General features: G+C 35.5%; 1 protein-coding gene across 2 annotated transcripts in view; it reads right to left on the bottom strand.

The window, feature by feature from the left end:
* EDIL3 (EGF like repeats and discoidin domains 3) overlaps positions 1-17,735 on the bottom strand; it is a 489,148-nt gene that overhangs the window by 117,435 nt on the left and 353,978 nt on the right. For both annotated transcript variants that reach the window (XM_056112534.1, XM_056112535.1), the window contains exons 7-9: positions 14,765-14,920; positions 12,952-13,096; positions 5,562-5,746 (exon numbers count right to left, since the gene is read on the bottom strand). In XM_056112534.1, coding sequence (XP_055968509.1) covers positions 5,562-5,746; positions 12,952-13,096; positions 14,765-14,920 — 486 coding nt within the window. The remainder of the gene's footprint in view (positions 1-5,561; positions 5,747-12,951; positions 13,097-14,764; positions 14,921-17,735) is intronic.

Here is a 17,735-nt window from a genome sequence, read left to right as displayed (position 1 = left end):
TATGCCAAAAAACAGTAACAATAAGTCCCACAATAGAGACGTTACTGGTGCCCACACAGGCAAATTGATGGACAATGGGAGGACAGTGCTACAGTGCTATGGTATCTTAAGCACCGCCAGTAGGAATAAAGCATAAAGCTGGTTAAGCCTTGAGCACTGGCAGAATATTTCCCAAGCAAGAAAAATGAAAACAATCCCAAACTCTAATTATTAGAGCACCAAATTCCAGTTAATATCTTTTAAAAAATGAAGGATACTGACAGTAAAGGAAAGGAATTCAAATGACTGACTACATTTCCAATAAGGTAGTGCCCAAACCAAACTGATAAATTTTAGTTAAAAACATAATGGAATTTTATAAATCCAGGACCTCTGAGGGATATGGAAATCAATTCTCTAACAGAACTAAAAAACAAACGCATACTATATACTATTAAAGAATATTTTCAAAAAAATAAAAGGCATAATAATATATAGCTGAATAGGTGATATCCCTTTAAGGAAAAAAACACCAAAAGTTTTTTTCTTTATTTTGCATGGTGTTAAAATAAAGGAAAAAATAATAACAAAGGCAAAGATGTCAATTTACTCTGTACTGGATATTCAGAATATGCTCTGACATAAGAATAAATAGATATATACCCCAGAAGAACCTGGTTTTGAATTGACAGAAAATATGTCACCAGCAGAATGAATCAATTTCCTCTTGCCAAGTAACTTAAAGAAGACAGATGAAAATCAATCTTAAAAGAAGTGATGGATAGAGGAATGAACTAAAGATCAACCCTGACTCATATAAAAATATCTGTTTCATTCTTTCTAAAGAAATTTGCCACTGGCACTTCCTTTATGGAGATTTCAAGAGTCTGCCAGACAGTCTATGTTACTTATAAGGTGAAAAATACTTAGTTTTATTCCACATTTCATTATGATTCACCAATAATATTAGCTACTTCAAGTTAATTGGAGATCAATTGAAACCTTTACAATGAACAGATATCATATAGTAAGAAAGAAAATATTTAACTATTCTATTCAGGAATAAAAATTCTTGGATAGTCTACATGGTATAAACAAACTTGGAAATATCAGAAAGGCAATCCATTATGAAATTATATTTCCCTTATTTAAAAGGCTATATCTTGAACATGATATTTTAGGTTTCTTTATCAAATATTATTGAATTTTGAAGATAACAACAATTCGCCTCCTAAATTGGCAATAAAACTTAAATTTTAAGTAGACCGACATCAGTAATTTGAATTATACTTTGAATTATTCATTTTTGTTCTCAAAATCCTGGAGGTTAGCAGTCTGAAACTAAGATGACAGCAGGCTGATTTCTTTTCAGACCTCTCTGTGGCTTTTAAATGGCGTACTTTTCCAAAACCATGGCAAAGTGCATGGTTTGTGGCAAGGTGTGTGCTGTGTCACCTCTGTGTGTCTGATTCCTAATCTCCTATTGTAATAACACCCATCATGAAGTCACAGGGTTCGATCATCTGACCTTATTTCTCCTAATCACCTCCTTAAAGACACTACCTTCAAATATGGTCATATTTTGGTACATAAAATCATTCAAATATGGCCATATAAAATCACTCATTCATGTGTTAAGTATTGTAACAGGTGCTTAATTAAAATCTAGAGTAGTTGAGAAATTCAGACAGATGTGGTCTTGCCCTCCAGAACAAATAATCGTGCATGAAAAAAACAGTTTCCAATACTGTGTGATAATGTTAAGTGAAAGAATTATAGTTGACACAGTAAAATGCAGAGAGCACTTAAGCTATATTTGGTGTGAGGTGCAGCTGGTAGTAAAGTCTTCCCAGAGGAAGGTGTATCCAAAGTGTAGCTGAAAGGATTATTCAACAGAAGGCTGGCAATGCTTTGGGCAGATGTGCATTGCTTTTTCTATTTTTCCTCCTCTGGAATGAGGGCATTTATAAAAGAAGTGAGAAGGGAGAGATAGTGTTAGGAATGAGAAGTAAAGCAAATTTAGAGGAGTGTGTTATGAGATAAAACTGGGCCAACATATGCCAAGACTTCGTGGCTATATTAAGGAATCTGCACTCCATTCCAAGGTTTATAGGGAGAAAGTAAATGAAATGAGTAAAAGAATCAATGAACTTTCTAGGAAAAAAGTAATCAAACTAGTACAGCACTGGGAACAGACTATTCTATGGTAAGTCTAGAAACAAATAAGCTTGTTAGAAAGCTTCTTAAAAATCTTAAACAAAGGCCAGAGAGATACTACATGGAGTAAGGCATTTTCCTTACATGTGGCTGACCAGTGTTATATTCTCAGCATCACTTATGATCCCTCAAGCCCCACTGAAAATCCTTAAGCATAGAGCAAGGATTAAGGAGTACCACGATGTGTGGTCCCCAAACCAAAACCAAGTCAAATCAAAATTGATTAATAGGTGAAAGAGTTGGCAGTTTACTAGATCATGTGATAGGTTATGGTACATAAGAGGTGGAATCTTATTTAGAGAAGCTAAATGTTATATTCTATAGTTGATATCAACAATAGTTGCCAAATCAGCTAATACCAAAAACTTGCATCATAAAATGTGAGGCTGACTGAAAGATAATGAGAAGTGTGACTGGGAGAGATGGCCTGGTCCATTGGGAAGTATTAGCGAAGATGATGGAATACAGTGTTAAGCAAGTGTTGAACCTACTCTGGATAAAAACATTCCATTTGCCTCTAATTGCTACGTCTAGACTTCTGGCTTGTGGCTCTTGTCTGACCCCATTCATTATTTTTCTCCTTATTACTAACAACAGAAGAAATGCAATTCCCTCTTCTTCCATTATGAGTAGTTATAAAACAAACAAACAAACAAAAAACAGGGAATAATCTGCTAATAGTTATTAGACCCTATAGTCTAAAAACACACTTACTAACCACACAGTGCAGTTTTCTTACTAAAGACATCTGTGAATCAGTCCTAACGTTTCAAAATAAATGGCCTAAGTTCAGACCACACCTCTGCTTGGTCATTTAACAATCCTTCTATGCTCTGAGCCTGGTGGTGTACCCCAGGTCATGATACTTCACTGGCTATAAACATTTTCTTTATTATATTACGGTATGGTTATTTTTTGGTAAGCACAGACCAAATACATATTTAATGAAATGATGTTTTAGGGTATAATCACTATTTCTCCTTTTCATGTGCCATCACTACCATATTCTCTGAAACTTCATAAGTGCATCACAAAAACACATTTGCTAAGTGAATAATTTAATAAGTGTTACCATAAGATAAGGGCATCTGCTTGAGTTCTGGGACAATAACCATTACCTAATTTGAAAATGTTTAGAGAAGATGAAAGAGAAAGATATACATAATTACACAGGTTGTTAGCTAATGAAAAAACTCAATAAACTTCCAGATAAATAGATACCCAAAGAATTTAGGAATAAAAATTAAGATTAGAAAAATAATAAAAATAAAATAAAATAAAATAAAAAATAATTAAGATTAGGGAAATCAGGTACAACAGTAGTGTAGAGGTATGGTGTGCATATATGTATATATAGGGCTGGAGCGATAGCACAGCGGGTAGGGCATTCGCCTTACAAGCGGCCAACATGGCCGACCCGAGTTCGATTCCTCCGCCCCTCTCGGAGAGCCCAGCAAGCTACCGAGAGTATTCGATATGCCAGACACAGTAGCAACAAAGTCTCCAATGGAGACGTTACTGGGCCCGCTCGAGCAAATCGACGATCAACGGGAGGGCCTTTATATGTATATATATGTATATATATCCAACAACGGCCAGGATCCAGAGATCATCACACTCAGCTCCTGGGAGAGAACAAGACAGAGTCTCCTACCCTATGCCTGACTGTCTCCACCAGGGCCCAACAGCTGAAGACCACCGAGGCCCAGCCAAGGCCTTGCTGAGAGCACTCTCCACACACTTGGATGAGCCTCACGCATAAAAGAACTGACAGAGGAACCCAGGTGTGTGGGACCCGGGGCTGAGATCTCCAAGCCTGTACAGTTTGGGACTGGACCTGCCAGTAACTAGACAGTTACACCCACCAACTGCCGTGTAACTCCAACAACGGCCAGGATCCAGAGATCATCACACTCAGCTCCCGGAAGCGCGCGGCCGCAAATGACATCTTATCATCTCATTCCTAATTCGGTCAAACTGGCAGGCTACCAAATGTAACATGCCCACACGGCAGAGTCTGGCAAACTCCCCGTGGTATACCCAATATGCCAAATACCAGTAACAATGATGGGTCTCATTCTCCTAACCCTGAAAAAGCCTTGAATATGGCACTTTAAAAAAAAAAAATCTCAGGGCTAGGACGAAGAAGACGTTACTGGCACCTGCTCGAGGCAATCGACGAACAACAGGGTGGTCGTGATCGTGATATGTATATATATAATTAAAAAACACTGAGCTAAAAACACTGTAAGCATGAGACCACAAAATACAATAAGTAAACTTTAAAATGTGATTGTCAAGGAAGTAGGCTGGGTGATGGGAGGGAACCTGGGAACATTGTTGGAGGAAAGTTGACACTGGTGGTGGGACTGGTATTGGAAAGCTGCGTGACTGAACTCTACAAGAAATAAATTTGTAAATCACTACGACTTAATAAAAAAGTAAGAAAAGAGTGATATTTATAACTTTGAAAACAAGAAATATAAGGCCAAGTGAAAGAGCGAGTCGGTCTTACTGGAATTTTCCTGTGAGAAAGGTTTCAGATGTGTTTTGAGGAGAGGTATTAGAATAATCTTTGTTATTCTAATTGCTCTCATGATTTCCAAAAACGCAATTAATTGTCACAATTTTGAAACTCAACGATGCAGTGTAAATATCAGTAAGACTAGAATTCAGATCTTTTAAATAAAGTTACCTTATTATGGGATTAAGTTGTCATCATTTTATTTTTACCATATACATACAACGTTACCAAATTTGTGCAGATTTAAATGCACTCCACAGATAGGTGCATTTCATGGAGAGCCTTCAAAGAAGTGCTGAAAGTAACCTGACTTCACTTGCAAATGATAAATATATTCTGCAGCATCTAGCCTTTCTTCTATAAGCCAGCTCTTTTCTGAGTAGTTAATCAAATTGCCCCATTGCTTAGCAACCACAGGTACAGCCAATAAGCCATGAGTCATGAATCTATTGGAACAGTCTGCAGGTCAGTGGCATGATTTCAAGGCACTTTGGATTTCTGCTCCGAGGCTTTTGAACCAATATTGACATGAAACATTAGGACAGATGAGAGTTAAAATGTAAATGCTCTCATAATCAATTGAATTGACCTAAGCCTAGTTTGATCTGATACAATATGCTGCATCAATCTGACAGTAGCATCTATAAATCAACACCAGAGTGAAAATAGCACATGGACATGGCTTCAGAAGAATTGTGTTATACCAATTTAGTTAAACCAAAGAACAAGACACAGTTAAAGATGTTTGACGGTAAAGACACGGACTTCACCTAAACAACAGGCTATTTTCTAGGGAAGAGAAGCAGCAGGAAGATACTAAAACAGTTTTTGAAACTATTACCTGTAACCATTGCGACTGGTCATTGTGGCCAGAAGTCCAGGCATTCACTTTGCCTTGCTTGTCTAGCCGAGCCTTCCTCGGTTCCCAAGTGAACATGTCCATGTTGAGAGTTCTAAAGACACTGGAAGCAGTGATTTGGTAGTCTTGGATGTGCCCCGACTTCATCCCCAGAGGCTCAGAACAGCCTGAAAGAAATGTGACGAGTTCCATGAGAAACCAAACCAAACCAAACCAAACCAAACCAAACCAAACCAAACCAAAACAATGGTTTATTACTCTGGACATTTTTTATTTCCATTTTGGAGAGGCAATAGAAGATTGAGCATAACTCTATTCATTCCCTCAAAGAAAACAATGAAATTAAGAGAGAAAGAGAGCTATAAGTGGTGAAATGCTCTCTCCTGTCTCATTACTGATAGTTTCATGACTATTCCCCAGTTTGCAATATTTTTATTGTATCTTTAAAAGTAGAATAATTTCTGAGAAAGTATATTTGTTTTTTAATTTTCTTCTTATAATACTTAAAATAAAAATTCTCTCAGTACAAAGTCATTTTCACAAAGTGTTATATTCTAAACTGGAAAGCTTTTGTTTACTTAGAAACATCCACTAATCTTTATTACTGAGTTTTATAGTACCAACGGGCTATTTCTGGAAGATAGGGATGTAACAGTTACTTAATATAACTAGATATAAAATATATTAACTATATACACATATATAGGTATATATAATGTGTTTTATTGCATTACTGTACAATTTAAACTAATAGATAAAAAATCACAGAAATATAATGAAATCAAATAATTACTGGGTAAGTCTTTCTATGAGACATATTGATATTTTAGTCATACATAAAAGTCTGTTTAGGGGATGATTCTCTCATATGCTACAAAATTTTTAAGGTTTCATACTATTAACAGTTTTAATGTATTTGTCCTTGGAAATTGGTGTGTTTGTGTGTACACATATTTTTTATTTTGAATTAAAACCTTTACAAAATCATATAAGAATTTTTGTGACAGAATATGTGACTATGGACCTTTCCCTTGCTTTTTCACCATTTCAAGTGGAGATAAAATTTTAATAATACAAATAAATTTTTTTCCATTATTTTGCTCATCTCACTGGACCAATAACTAACAAGAGGAGTAGATCAAACAGGAGGCAGAGACATTTCCTCCCAGGGGGGTTCCAACAACCTCCACAATCAACCTGTACCATATTAAGGCCCATACCACAGCTACTGGAGTGACAGATCTACTCAACAAATTACAAGTTTCTCAGTTATTCTTCCTGTCATTTTGTGAGGACAGATAGAGAAAAGAGAGCAACCTATAGCTTAATCCTTCAGCATCTTCCAGAGGGGGTTAACTACAAAGACTCACTAGCACAGCAAAAACAATACAAATCCAATGGGGAAATCATATAGAAGGGTTTCTATATCAAGCTCAGTACACAAGTAAAAAAATATCAATGAAGATATAAACAACATCAGTCAATCCTCAGACAACTTCTTTAGTGATACCTTGATAAGAATGTTGAATGAGTTCAAAGAAACAATATTCGAAGTTGTCAGCAAAGCACAAAAAAGGATGGGCCAAAAAAAAAAAAGTACCACAGTCAGAAATGACCAAGATGAAGAACTTAGCAGGTGATTATATATATAAAAGGATAATAGAATTTGTGAACAGCAGAGTAACAGAAGCTGAGCAAATGATTGAGGAGTTCCAAGTTGAGAAGGAGGAAACCTCTAGGAAACAAAAGAAGGTGAAAAGTAGTCTGAAAAGAAATGAACAGCATAACAGAGAACTCTGTGATGAGTTCAAGAGGAACAATACAAGAATAATGGGAGTCCCTGAAGAACAGGAAGGAGAATGTGATGAAGAAACAACAATCAAAGAAATCATCAATAAGAACTTCCCAGAGTTGAGTGTTACAGACAACAAAATTCAGAGGCCAGAAGGGTTCCAGTAAAAATTAACACAATTAGGAAAACTCCAAGATACGTTATACTCAAAATGACAAAATCCAAATAGTATGGCACTCAATAATGTTGCACATAATTGTCCTCTACTAGATTAAAAATTTTAAAAACATATAGTAATTAATCATGATGAATTGACTTTTATAGATTTATATTCTGATAATTCTATTTGCCATTCTTTGGACCAAGTAATATGAAATAAATTTGATATATGCCTGCTAAGGGGGGAAAATCTTAATTTATGACTGGGAAGTTGTGATAATCAACACAAAAAATCCAAATGCAAAATAAAATTAATGCAATATATTTTTGATGCCAGAGTTAAAAATTTAGTCATGTGAGACTAGGCAGTATATTGTCACTGTCACTGTCCTCCCGTTGTTCATCGATTTGCTCGAGCGGGCCCAGTAACGTCTCCATTGGAGACTTCTGTTCTTACTGTGTTTGGCATATCGAATACATCACGGGTAGCTTGCCAGGCACTGCCGTGCGGGCGAGATACTCTCAGTAGCTAGCTGGGCTCACCGAGAGGGGCAGAGGAATCGAACTCAGGTCAGCCATGTTGGCTGTGTGCAAGGCAAACGCCCTACCGCTGTGTTATCGCTCCAGCCCAAGCAGTATATTATATTGTATTATTTGAATGTTTTTATTCCTTAGGTTAAAACATATAGCAAGCAATCAACACAAATTTACTTTTGTTAATTTATTTTATGGCAATTTCATTTATCATTTATTTTTTATTAGAGAAATATAAAATAAATTTGTTATATTACTACCAAGGGTTGGAGCAATAGCACAGTGGGTAGGGCATTTGCCTTGCACGTGGCCAACCTGGGTTCGATTACTCTGACCCTCTCAGAGAGTCAGCAAGCTAGTGAGAGTATCCCGCCCGCCCGGCAGAATCTGACCAGTTCCCTGTGGCATATTTGATATGCCAAAAGCACTAACAACAAGTCTCACAATGGAGACATCACTGGTGCCCGCTTGAGCAAATAGATGAACAACAGGAGGACAGTGCTAATATTACTACCAAGTTGGTAGGCCAGGGATTGTAGGGGACTTGGGAATGCTGGTGGAGGGAAGGGGACATAGGAGGTAGGATTGGTATTGGGACATTATATGCCTGAAACAACTTTATTATGAACAATTTCATAAATTATGGTGTCTTCATAAAACTAAAAAAAGAGAAAATGTTATTCTATTAGCTATGATTGATTTTTTCCATGAGTGAAATAAAACATTTTAGCCAGCAAACACGGAAGGTGGCAAAGATAAAAGAGACCGTTTATCCAATCAGTGCTATCTTTCTATACTCTATTAATCCCCCACTTACTACAGTGTGGTCTTCTATCTATTACTTGGTTTTGTCCATTAGTTTCCATATTTGTAAAATGCTGAAAATAAAAGTAACTACTACAAATGAGTGTTTCAAGAAGCTATTTAACAAATTAAAGTACTTACAAACAGTACTGGTACATAATGATGACATTTAATATGGGTAAAATATTTTTGCATAAAGATCATTCCAACATTAAGTTCCAAAAGTGAGGATTAAGGGCATTCTTACTAATGAATGGTTGTAATACTTTGAACTAGGCCATTTTAAGTCTAAACTCTAAAAGAGGTGGCTTAGAACTCTTCATTGATTTTTTTTAAACCTGTTTTTTGGGGCCACACCTGGGAATGTTCAGAAACTACTTCCAGTAGTGATTGGAAATCACTCCCATAGTCCTCAGGGAACTATAACATGTCAAGAATCAAACTTGGGGCTCCTGTATATCAAAGTACCCTGTGAGCTTGCTCCCAAGCCTGGAAAAATAATTAACTAAAATTAATCCTTTTATCTCCCAAGGGATCTAGATCAGATCCTCTTTCTTGAGTCCCTCATGGATGCTTCTGCTTCCATCTTCTAGAAAACATACATCTAAAGCAAATATGAATAAATATTTAATTGTGTGCTAGCACATTTCTTGTTCAGAGAATAGGCACTTATACTCCAATCCTCTGAATCTGAAAATGAAAAATGACTCTGTATCTTTTTTTTTAAGGTTTTTGGGTCACACCCGGTGATGCTCATGGGTTACTCATGGCTATGCTCAGAAATCACCACGAGTGGGGCTCAAGGGACCATATGAAATGTCCCGAAGTGAAGCCGGGTCAACTGTGTACAAGGCAAATGCCTTACCTGCTGTACTAGAATTCTGGTCCCCAGCCGTGAATCTTAAATATCTGGAGAGAAATTTTTTTTACAACAAATATCCAAAAGTCTAGAAAGCTCCAAACTTTTTATATTGTTTTTTCTATTTTTTAAAAATAACCAGTTTTCACTTGCAATAAAACTAATACAATTTTATACTAAAGTGCTGCTGCTCCATGCCTACCAACAGAGTACTTGGGTCACTCTACCTGCTTCTTCCCAAGATATCATCTCTCAATTCTTGTAGGTCACTATTGAGTATATCTCAGAATTTATTTCCATTGGGAATCATGAAATCCCTTGTTTTGCTTACTTTTATGCTACCAATAGGTGAGATCATAATTTTATTTATGACTTGTTTCACTTAGCATGCCTCCCTCCAATTCCATTCAAGTCGCAGCAATCACCATGATTTCATCTTTTCTCATAGCTGAGCAGTTTTCCACTGTGTTTATAAACCACAATTTCTTTAACTTTTATCTGTTGTTTCTAGATTGGATTGTTTCTAGATTTGAGGTTTTGTAAATAATGTTATAATTCTTTTCTTCTCCTTTTTCCCCTTCTAAGCCTCTCTACTCTAAGGTAACATGTAGATAGTCTACATTATCAATTTCCAAATTGTTTTTCTATTACTTTCACAAACTACCTACCCTCTGCCTGCTATTGGAGTTTTTGAAAACATAAATGACTGAAAGAAGAGAAGAGATAGGGGAAAGAAACAGTTGATTTCCCCCTTTTTTGATATACCAGAATATTTCAATTATTAGATATAAAATGGGTACCATTATTTTGACCATTTCATACTCACACTAACTGTACAGTATATAGCAAAGGAAAGTAAAAAGTAATGTGTTCAGAGGAATGACTGAATGGTATTGCTCCCATAATTAAAGTCAAGATCCATTTTATTCTAAACAGTTTAAACCACATCTCTTTCAGAGAAGTTAAGAGATTTTCTTTTAATGTTTCTGAGTGAGAAGAAACTGCTTATCACCTAGCAGGCTCAGAGATCTTATAACAATTTATTGACTTCAAAAAGGCATCCTTGGGTTTTACAGTGCCGCAGTGGATTGTGGGAAATGGTTTTGATATATTTTATTACTGTTTCTTTCCAAATCCATAGTTAACCTCTCTGTCAAATTTCCTCATTTCTCCAATATCTTTTCTTGTCTATGTGATTTCAGACATATAAATTAATTAACGTTTGTATCAGTCTGGAAAAACACATGAACAAAATTAAGTATTGACAATGAAACTGATTATTCCAGTCGTGAGGTGCTCTAGCTTCAAAAAGCATCTACTGAGAGGTATTATTACTCAGCATGAGGGTTCAAAATAAATTCACAGGGTTGGCAAATGGGATAGAGCCTTCTTTGGGAGCACATAAAATCTGTAAAGTGTCAGGTGTAACCTCTTGTCAAACTTGGAAGTAAAATATATTCATACCTTAGGGTGTAACTGTATCACATATGAGAGACTAATCCTCATGAATCAAAAGACTGAAAAATTGGAGAAGGTCATGTTAAGCAACTAAAAACCACAGGGCTTGCAGCAAACCTCATCGTACTTTGGCTTCCTGTTGATTGCTTTATGATGAATGGCTTAGGAATGACAGTGGCCTGAGGTGATTTAGTGGTGTGCAATATAAACACTGTACACCAATAATTCTGCTGAGAATTACTGGTAGTCAAAAAGCTGGCTTGAATTACTAAAATTGGGAAAACATTCCTTTAAGATAATTATTGGTACTAAACTGTATGTTGACTGCTTCATAAAAGACATCCATTTTTAATATGAAAATGTTATTCTTAATATAGACTCACAGTTTAGGCAAAATTAATTTAGTTTTTTTAATGTTATGGCTTCATTTTAAAATTAGCTGTTAAAAATCATTCCCATTGTCAGCATCACAAACATAGCCAAGTAGGGAAACCTATATAAAACATGTGCTCTACACCACAGGCAAATTTTTGAAAGAAATAAAAGCCTTCATTCTTCTTACTAAACAGATGCATCATACTATTTTAAAACAAATTATAGTATTATAAATTGATAAAGCTCTTTCATACTTGGAAGTTTTGTTTAAAATTATATTAAAAGTGATATACACATGAATTTTAATTTTCTTCAGTTTTTAAGTTTTTACAAAATAACCCAAGGTCACAGTGGGGAAGATAGTTTGCAAATCTAAGTATAGACACAGAAAAGGAGCTAATCGGTATATGTACAATATATACACATGCATGTGCATATAATATATATCACAGAAATATCCTTTAGAATAAAATTGATTAGTTTGGCAACTAACTATATGATAAAACGACTACCATGAGATCAATAAATACAGCTTTCACCTCTTGGGAAATAAGAATTATTTAAATCTGAAATCTCTGATAGATTATCTAAAAGTTGGATAACTATTTTAAAAAGTAAAAATTAATTACTAGATAAATATTAAGAATATTATATATAAAGTAAGGCCCTCCCGTTGATCATCGATTTGCTCGAGCGGGCCCAGTAACGTCTCCATTGGAGACTTTGTTGTTACTGTGTCTGGCATATCGAATACTCTCGGTAGCTTGCCGGGCTCTCCGAGAGGGGCGGAGGAATTGAACTCGGGTCGGCCATGTTGGCTGCGTGCAAGGCAGATGCCCTACCCGCTGTGCTATAAAATTAATTACTAGATAAATATTAAGAATATTATATAATATATAAGAATAAATTTATGGTATCAATCTTAATATTGCATTCTCATTGCTTCACCCCCCCCCAAAAATCCAATCAGAAGCAAGAAAGTTTTTATGATAGATGAACAAAGATTGAAACTTATTTTCTATGTCATAGCACCCATAATATGTAAATGCAAATTATGTGGTTAGGGAGAATCCAGTTTTTCTCAACTTCTGTCAACAAACGAGTACTAAATACAATGAAATTTTTTACCAAATTTCCCAAACTGCTTCTTTTTTGGTCATTCAAAAAAACATGTTGCTCCTTCTTCATCAATTCTATTCTCTAGCATAGTTTAAAAATTTTTAACTCACAAACACACAGACATGTTTTCTCACTGGTCCACTCCCTTTGATGTTTCATATCAGAAATTGATCTCTGATCAATGTTAAGACACTGTAGTTAGTAGTCGATTATATGTTATATGCATTTATTTATTTTATTTTTGAGGTAAAGAAATAGGTAATGAGTCTGACCTGACAGTTCACATCCAAGAAGTTCCATTCTCAAAGTGCAGTGTCTTCGGCAAACTTGAGGATAGAGTCTAACATACTGAGCTTTTATGGGGGGTGTGAAAGAGTTAGCATAAGGTGTATTATTATCGACATTTCCGCGGAACACCTGTGTAAGGAGATAAAGTGTAAAATGATTAGCGTCAACAGTTTCTTATTTTCCTGTAATTACACAGTATCCTAGCCAACATATTCCTTCAATTATTGGACTAAATAATTTGGTGCCTGGATCATTAGAAAACACCTTGATATCAGCAGTGAATATAAAACCTAGAGATAACATCCTAATTAAAGCCATAAGTAACTGGTTTATGGTATAATCTATCATGTGATGGTCTTATTTAATTTATTACTAGTCCTTCAGAGTTGAGAAGTGATACACACTCTTTCTCCCCACCTTTCTCTTTGAGAAAAGCGCACTGAATATTCCAACTTGATGTTAGCCAAACCACCTATTCTGCTACTCAATAGTTATACTTGTTTATTTTTGTTTTGTAAGAACTGGCTTTTACTATATTTTCCAGATAATTCATTCTGTCTATTACTCTGACGAGATTTGTGAGGCACATGTCTGATTACTCAAGACTACTTCCTTAACATTCTGTTTTAGAATGTTTGCTAAGATTCACAAAATATATATGTAAAAAATATATACTGATAAACTATGCTTCCTTTAAAGATTTATATTGTGCTATAATTGATTTAGGCCTCATTCTTATTTTACAGTTTATATAACTGGTCATTAAAACAACTCTAAATTAATTCTAGAACATAATTTTAAAATATTTTCATAAAATTCATTATCTTAACGGTAGTTTTCAATGGTATACACAACAGTATGGCATGTTTTATTTTAAAATTATGAAAAAATAAAAATAGGTATATTTTAAAAGGGAGACAAAGAATATTTTATCATCACCTTAGAATATTTTACTCTTCTAAATAATATTTCCACATATGAACTATATAATAATAGCAATAGCACAGTGGGTAGGGCGTTTGCCTTGCATGCGGCAGACATGGCCAACCCGAGTTCGATTCCTCTGCCCCTCTCCAAGAGCCAGGCAAGCTACCCGTGACGTACTCGATATACCAAACACAGTAACAAGTCTCACAATGTTACTGGGCCCTCTGGAGCAAATCGACGAACAACGGGAGGACAGTGACCATGACAGTGACAATGATACATATCATCTTTTCTATCACTTACAGCTTTTATTTAAAGATAACTGACACAATCCAGAGTTATTGGATTGAAGAGAATGATAATCTGTCAAAGAATTAAAATAAAACTGAGAACTCTTGTTAAAATAAAAGCTGCCATATGAAGGCCATGCTAACCTTGTGCTTAGGTGTTTCTAGGAACATCAATCAAACAATCTTATGAGAAAGTCTTAAGATGGTAAACCTAATAAACTCAGTTGGAAAAACACCTTACACCCTCTACAAGTCTGATATTTATAATCATAAATTTATTTTCAGTGCTCTAAGGCTTTTGCTGAAGTCTCATAGATATTAGAGTGATCATTGATGCTGCTGCAGTTGATCTGATTTTTCTGTCACACACCACTCAGTTCTCAGGGGTTACTTCTGGATCTTTTCTCAGTGCTTTCTTCTGGCAGTCCTTCAGGAACAATGTGAGAACAAGACTAAGCCTCAGCCTCTAGCGTACTGCATGCAAAACATGCACCCAGATCACTGAGCTTTCTCTCTAGCCCTAACCAAAGATTATAAATGGGACTGTATTCAAAATGTTTAAAGTTTAAGTCATTCTTACCATATCCTCACTGGTACCTTTCACTTTGTACATTGTCCAAGACTTTCCATCATTGCTGTAGGCAATTTTGTAAGATTTTATATACTCAGGGCTTCCAATCCTTTTGGCTCCTTGAGTTATCACACCAGTGACTCTCATTTTTCTCTGTAAATTTATCTGAAGAGACAAAGTATAGTCAATGATAATCTCATTGCTTCCAGAAAAACATTGGCAGTAATTTGTGGAATGAAGCATTTTTATTTATTAGTATAGATTAAAATAATGCCAAAAAAGCCAATGCTTTTACTTTTCAATTGAATATTAAAAACAAGCATATATCAAGTTTATCTTCAAAACCTCTGTAATGGAATTCTTATTTGGAAGCAAACAAATGTGTGTGAACAGGCTTTGAAAATTGCTATGTTTTTCCAGTTTTGTAGATAGAAAGAAAGCATCTGCTTGGTTATGATATGAACATATGACTTAGCAAACTAAAAAAAGGGAATATTATCAAATTAACTTAGCAAAATATTAATGTCAAACTAATTGTTAATATGTCTCATTTGCTTTGACCTTCAAGAAATGTCCAGTAAAATACCCCCTGAGATCTGTGAGTACAAAATAAGAAAAAGGTAAAGACAATATTATAAAGAAATAATATTAGCAAGGGACTGAAAATGGCTTCAGTTTCTTAACCATTACATTGTATATTGTTATCATTGGTTATGGAGGAGATTTTTCACCAAATAGTTACTTTTTTCTGCATCACAAGCAGACTTCTTAATCAGTGTCTTCACTCCATATTTTCTCTCCACTTTAAATCACCCTAAATATTTTGTTTTGGAAAAAATTATCATCTAATGAAAATGTCAGCAGTTCTACCATTTATACAGAAATCTCCTTGATATACTTTGCCTAATTAATTAAACTAAATGCTACAACGAAGGGAAATATTGTCTCCATGTGTGTTAAAATTTGTTGCATTCACTTTATGAAATGTCTATAAATATTTATGGTGTCTATTACATCTTACACTCAACAGGAAGGTTCTGTTTTTAATGACCTTAATAATGTACTGAATAGATTCTACCACTATTTTAAATTAGAAAACTTTATATATCTTATAGTATAATTCTTTTTTTAAAAAGTTTTTATTAGTGAATCACCATAGGGTACAGTTACAGACTTACAAACTTTCGTGCTTGCATTTCAGTCATACAATGGCCAAGTACCCATCCGTCCACCAATGCCCAAGTACCCATTCGTCCACTACGAATGGTCCCAGCATCCCTCCCACCATCCCCACCCCATCCTCTCCACCTCAACCCGGCTCTGTAGCAGGAAATTCCCTTTTGTTATCTCTGTCCTTTTGGGTGTTGTGGTTTGCATTAAAGGTATTAAGTGGCTATCATATTCGGTCTATATGATAGCCTCATCTCCCATCCTGAGTGGGCTATCCTAGCACCCTTTAGTTGGTGGTCCCTTTTCTATCTGAGCTGCCCTTTCCCCCAGCATGCGAGGCCAGCTTTTAAGCTGTGGAGTAATTCTCCTGGTACTTATCTCTACTGTTCTTGAGTGTTAGTCTCTCATTCTGTTACTTTATATTTCATAAATGAGTGCAATATTTCTATGTCTGCCCCTCTCTTTCTGACTCATTTAATTTAACATAGTACAATTATTTTTTCCAATTTTGTTTTAGGCAATGTGATTTACAATACTGTTAGTGGTAGGGTTTCATACATAAAATGTTCCCACATCATGCCCATTACAAGCATGTTTACTTTCTTCATGATAGTTACAGTGACATCTTCTTTATTCTATCTCCCAAGCCCTGATCCCCCTCCATGGTAAGTTTCCTACTAGAGGCAAATTCTTGGTTTCTGTTGCCTTTAGCCATTTCTTATTTCCTTATTATAATCATTTTTTATATTCCAAATTTGAGAGAGATAATTCCCTACCTTTACTTCTGACTCATTTCATTCATTATGATACTCTCCAGATCCATTCATGTTGTAGCAAATCGCATGATCTCATCTTTTCTTAGAGTTAAGTAGTATTCACTTGTGTATAAATTCCATAGTTAGACAGTCATTCGCTCTTGGACAATTGAGTTGTTTACATATTTCTGACTATCCTCCCGTTGTTCATCGGTTTACTCGAGCGGGCCCAGTAAGATCTCGATTATGAGACTTTTTTTTACTGTGTTTGGCATACTGAATACTCTCGGTAGCTTGCTAGGCTTTCAGAGAGGGGCGGAGGAATTGGACCTGGCTCGGCCAGGCTGGCTGCACGCAAGGCAAACGCCCTATCACTGTGTTATCATTTCTGACTCTGGTAAATAATATTGCAATGAACATAGGGGTGAAAATGTCATTTTGGAATAGAGTTTGATGACAAGATTTGGGATTGCTGGGTCATTTGGAAGAATAATTAGTAGTTTCATGAGGCATGCCCATATTTTCCAAAATGACTGAACCAGCTGACATTCCTACCAGTAGTGAATGACTGTTCCTTTTCTTCCACCTTCATACCTCTAATTTTTGCTTCTATTCTTTATGGTGTGTGCCAATCTCATTGGTGTGTAATGATTTCCCATTTGTTGTTTTGTTTTGCACTTCCCTTATGCTAAGTGATACAGAGCATTTTTTCCCATATACCTGCTGACCATTGGTACATCTTCTTTGAGGAAATTTGTTCATTCATCTCCCCATACAATTGTTTTGCTTTGTTTTGTTATATCAGTACTTTATATATATATATATATATATTGGATAGTAACTCTGTCAGATTGAGTGGTGGTGAATATTCTGTCCAGTCTGAGGGATGTCTTTTGACTCTGGTCATCATTTCTTTTAAAGTACAGAAACTTCTCAGCTTAATGTAGTTCCATTTGTTTACCCTTGCTTCCATATTCTTGGTTAATGACATTGAATCATTGAAGATACCTATATATTAAATATAATGAGGTATTCTGTCTAAATATAATTATGGA

The sequence above is a fragment of the Sorex fumeus genome, unplaced genomic scaffold, assembly GCF_029834395.1.
Source record: "Sorex fumeus unplaced genomic scaffold, SorFum_2.1 ptg000018l, whole genome shotgun sequence".
Classification (NCBI taxonomy): Eukaryota; Metazoa; Chordata; class Mammalia; order Eulipotyphla; family Soricidae; genus Sorex; species Sorex fumeus.
The sequence above is the reverse complement of the archived record's forward strand: the minus strand, read 5'-3'. Positions and strand labels throughout refer to the sequence as shown.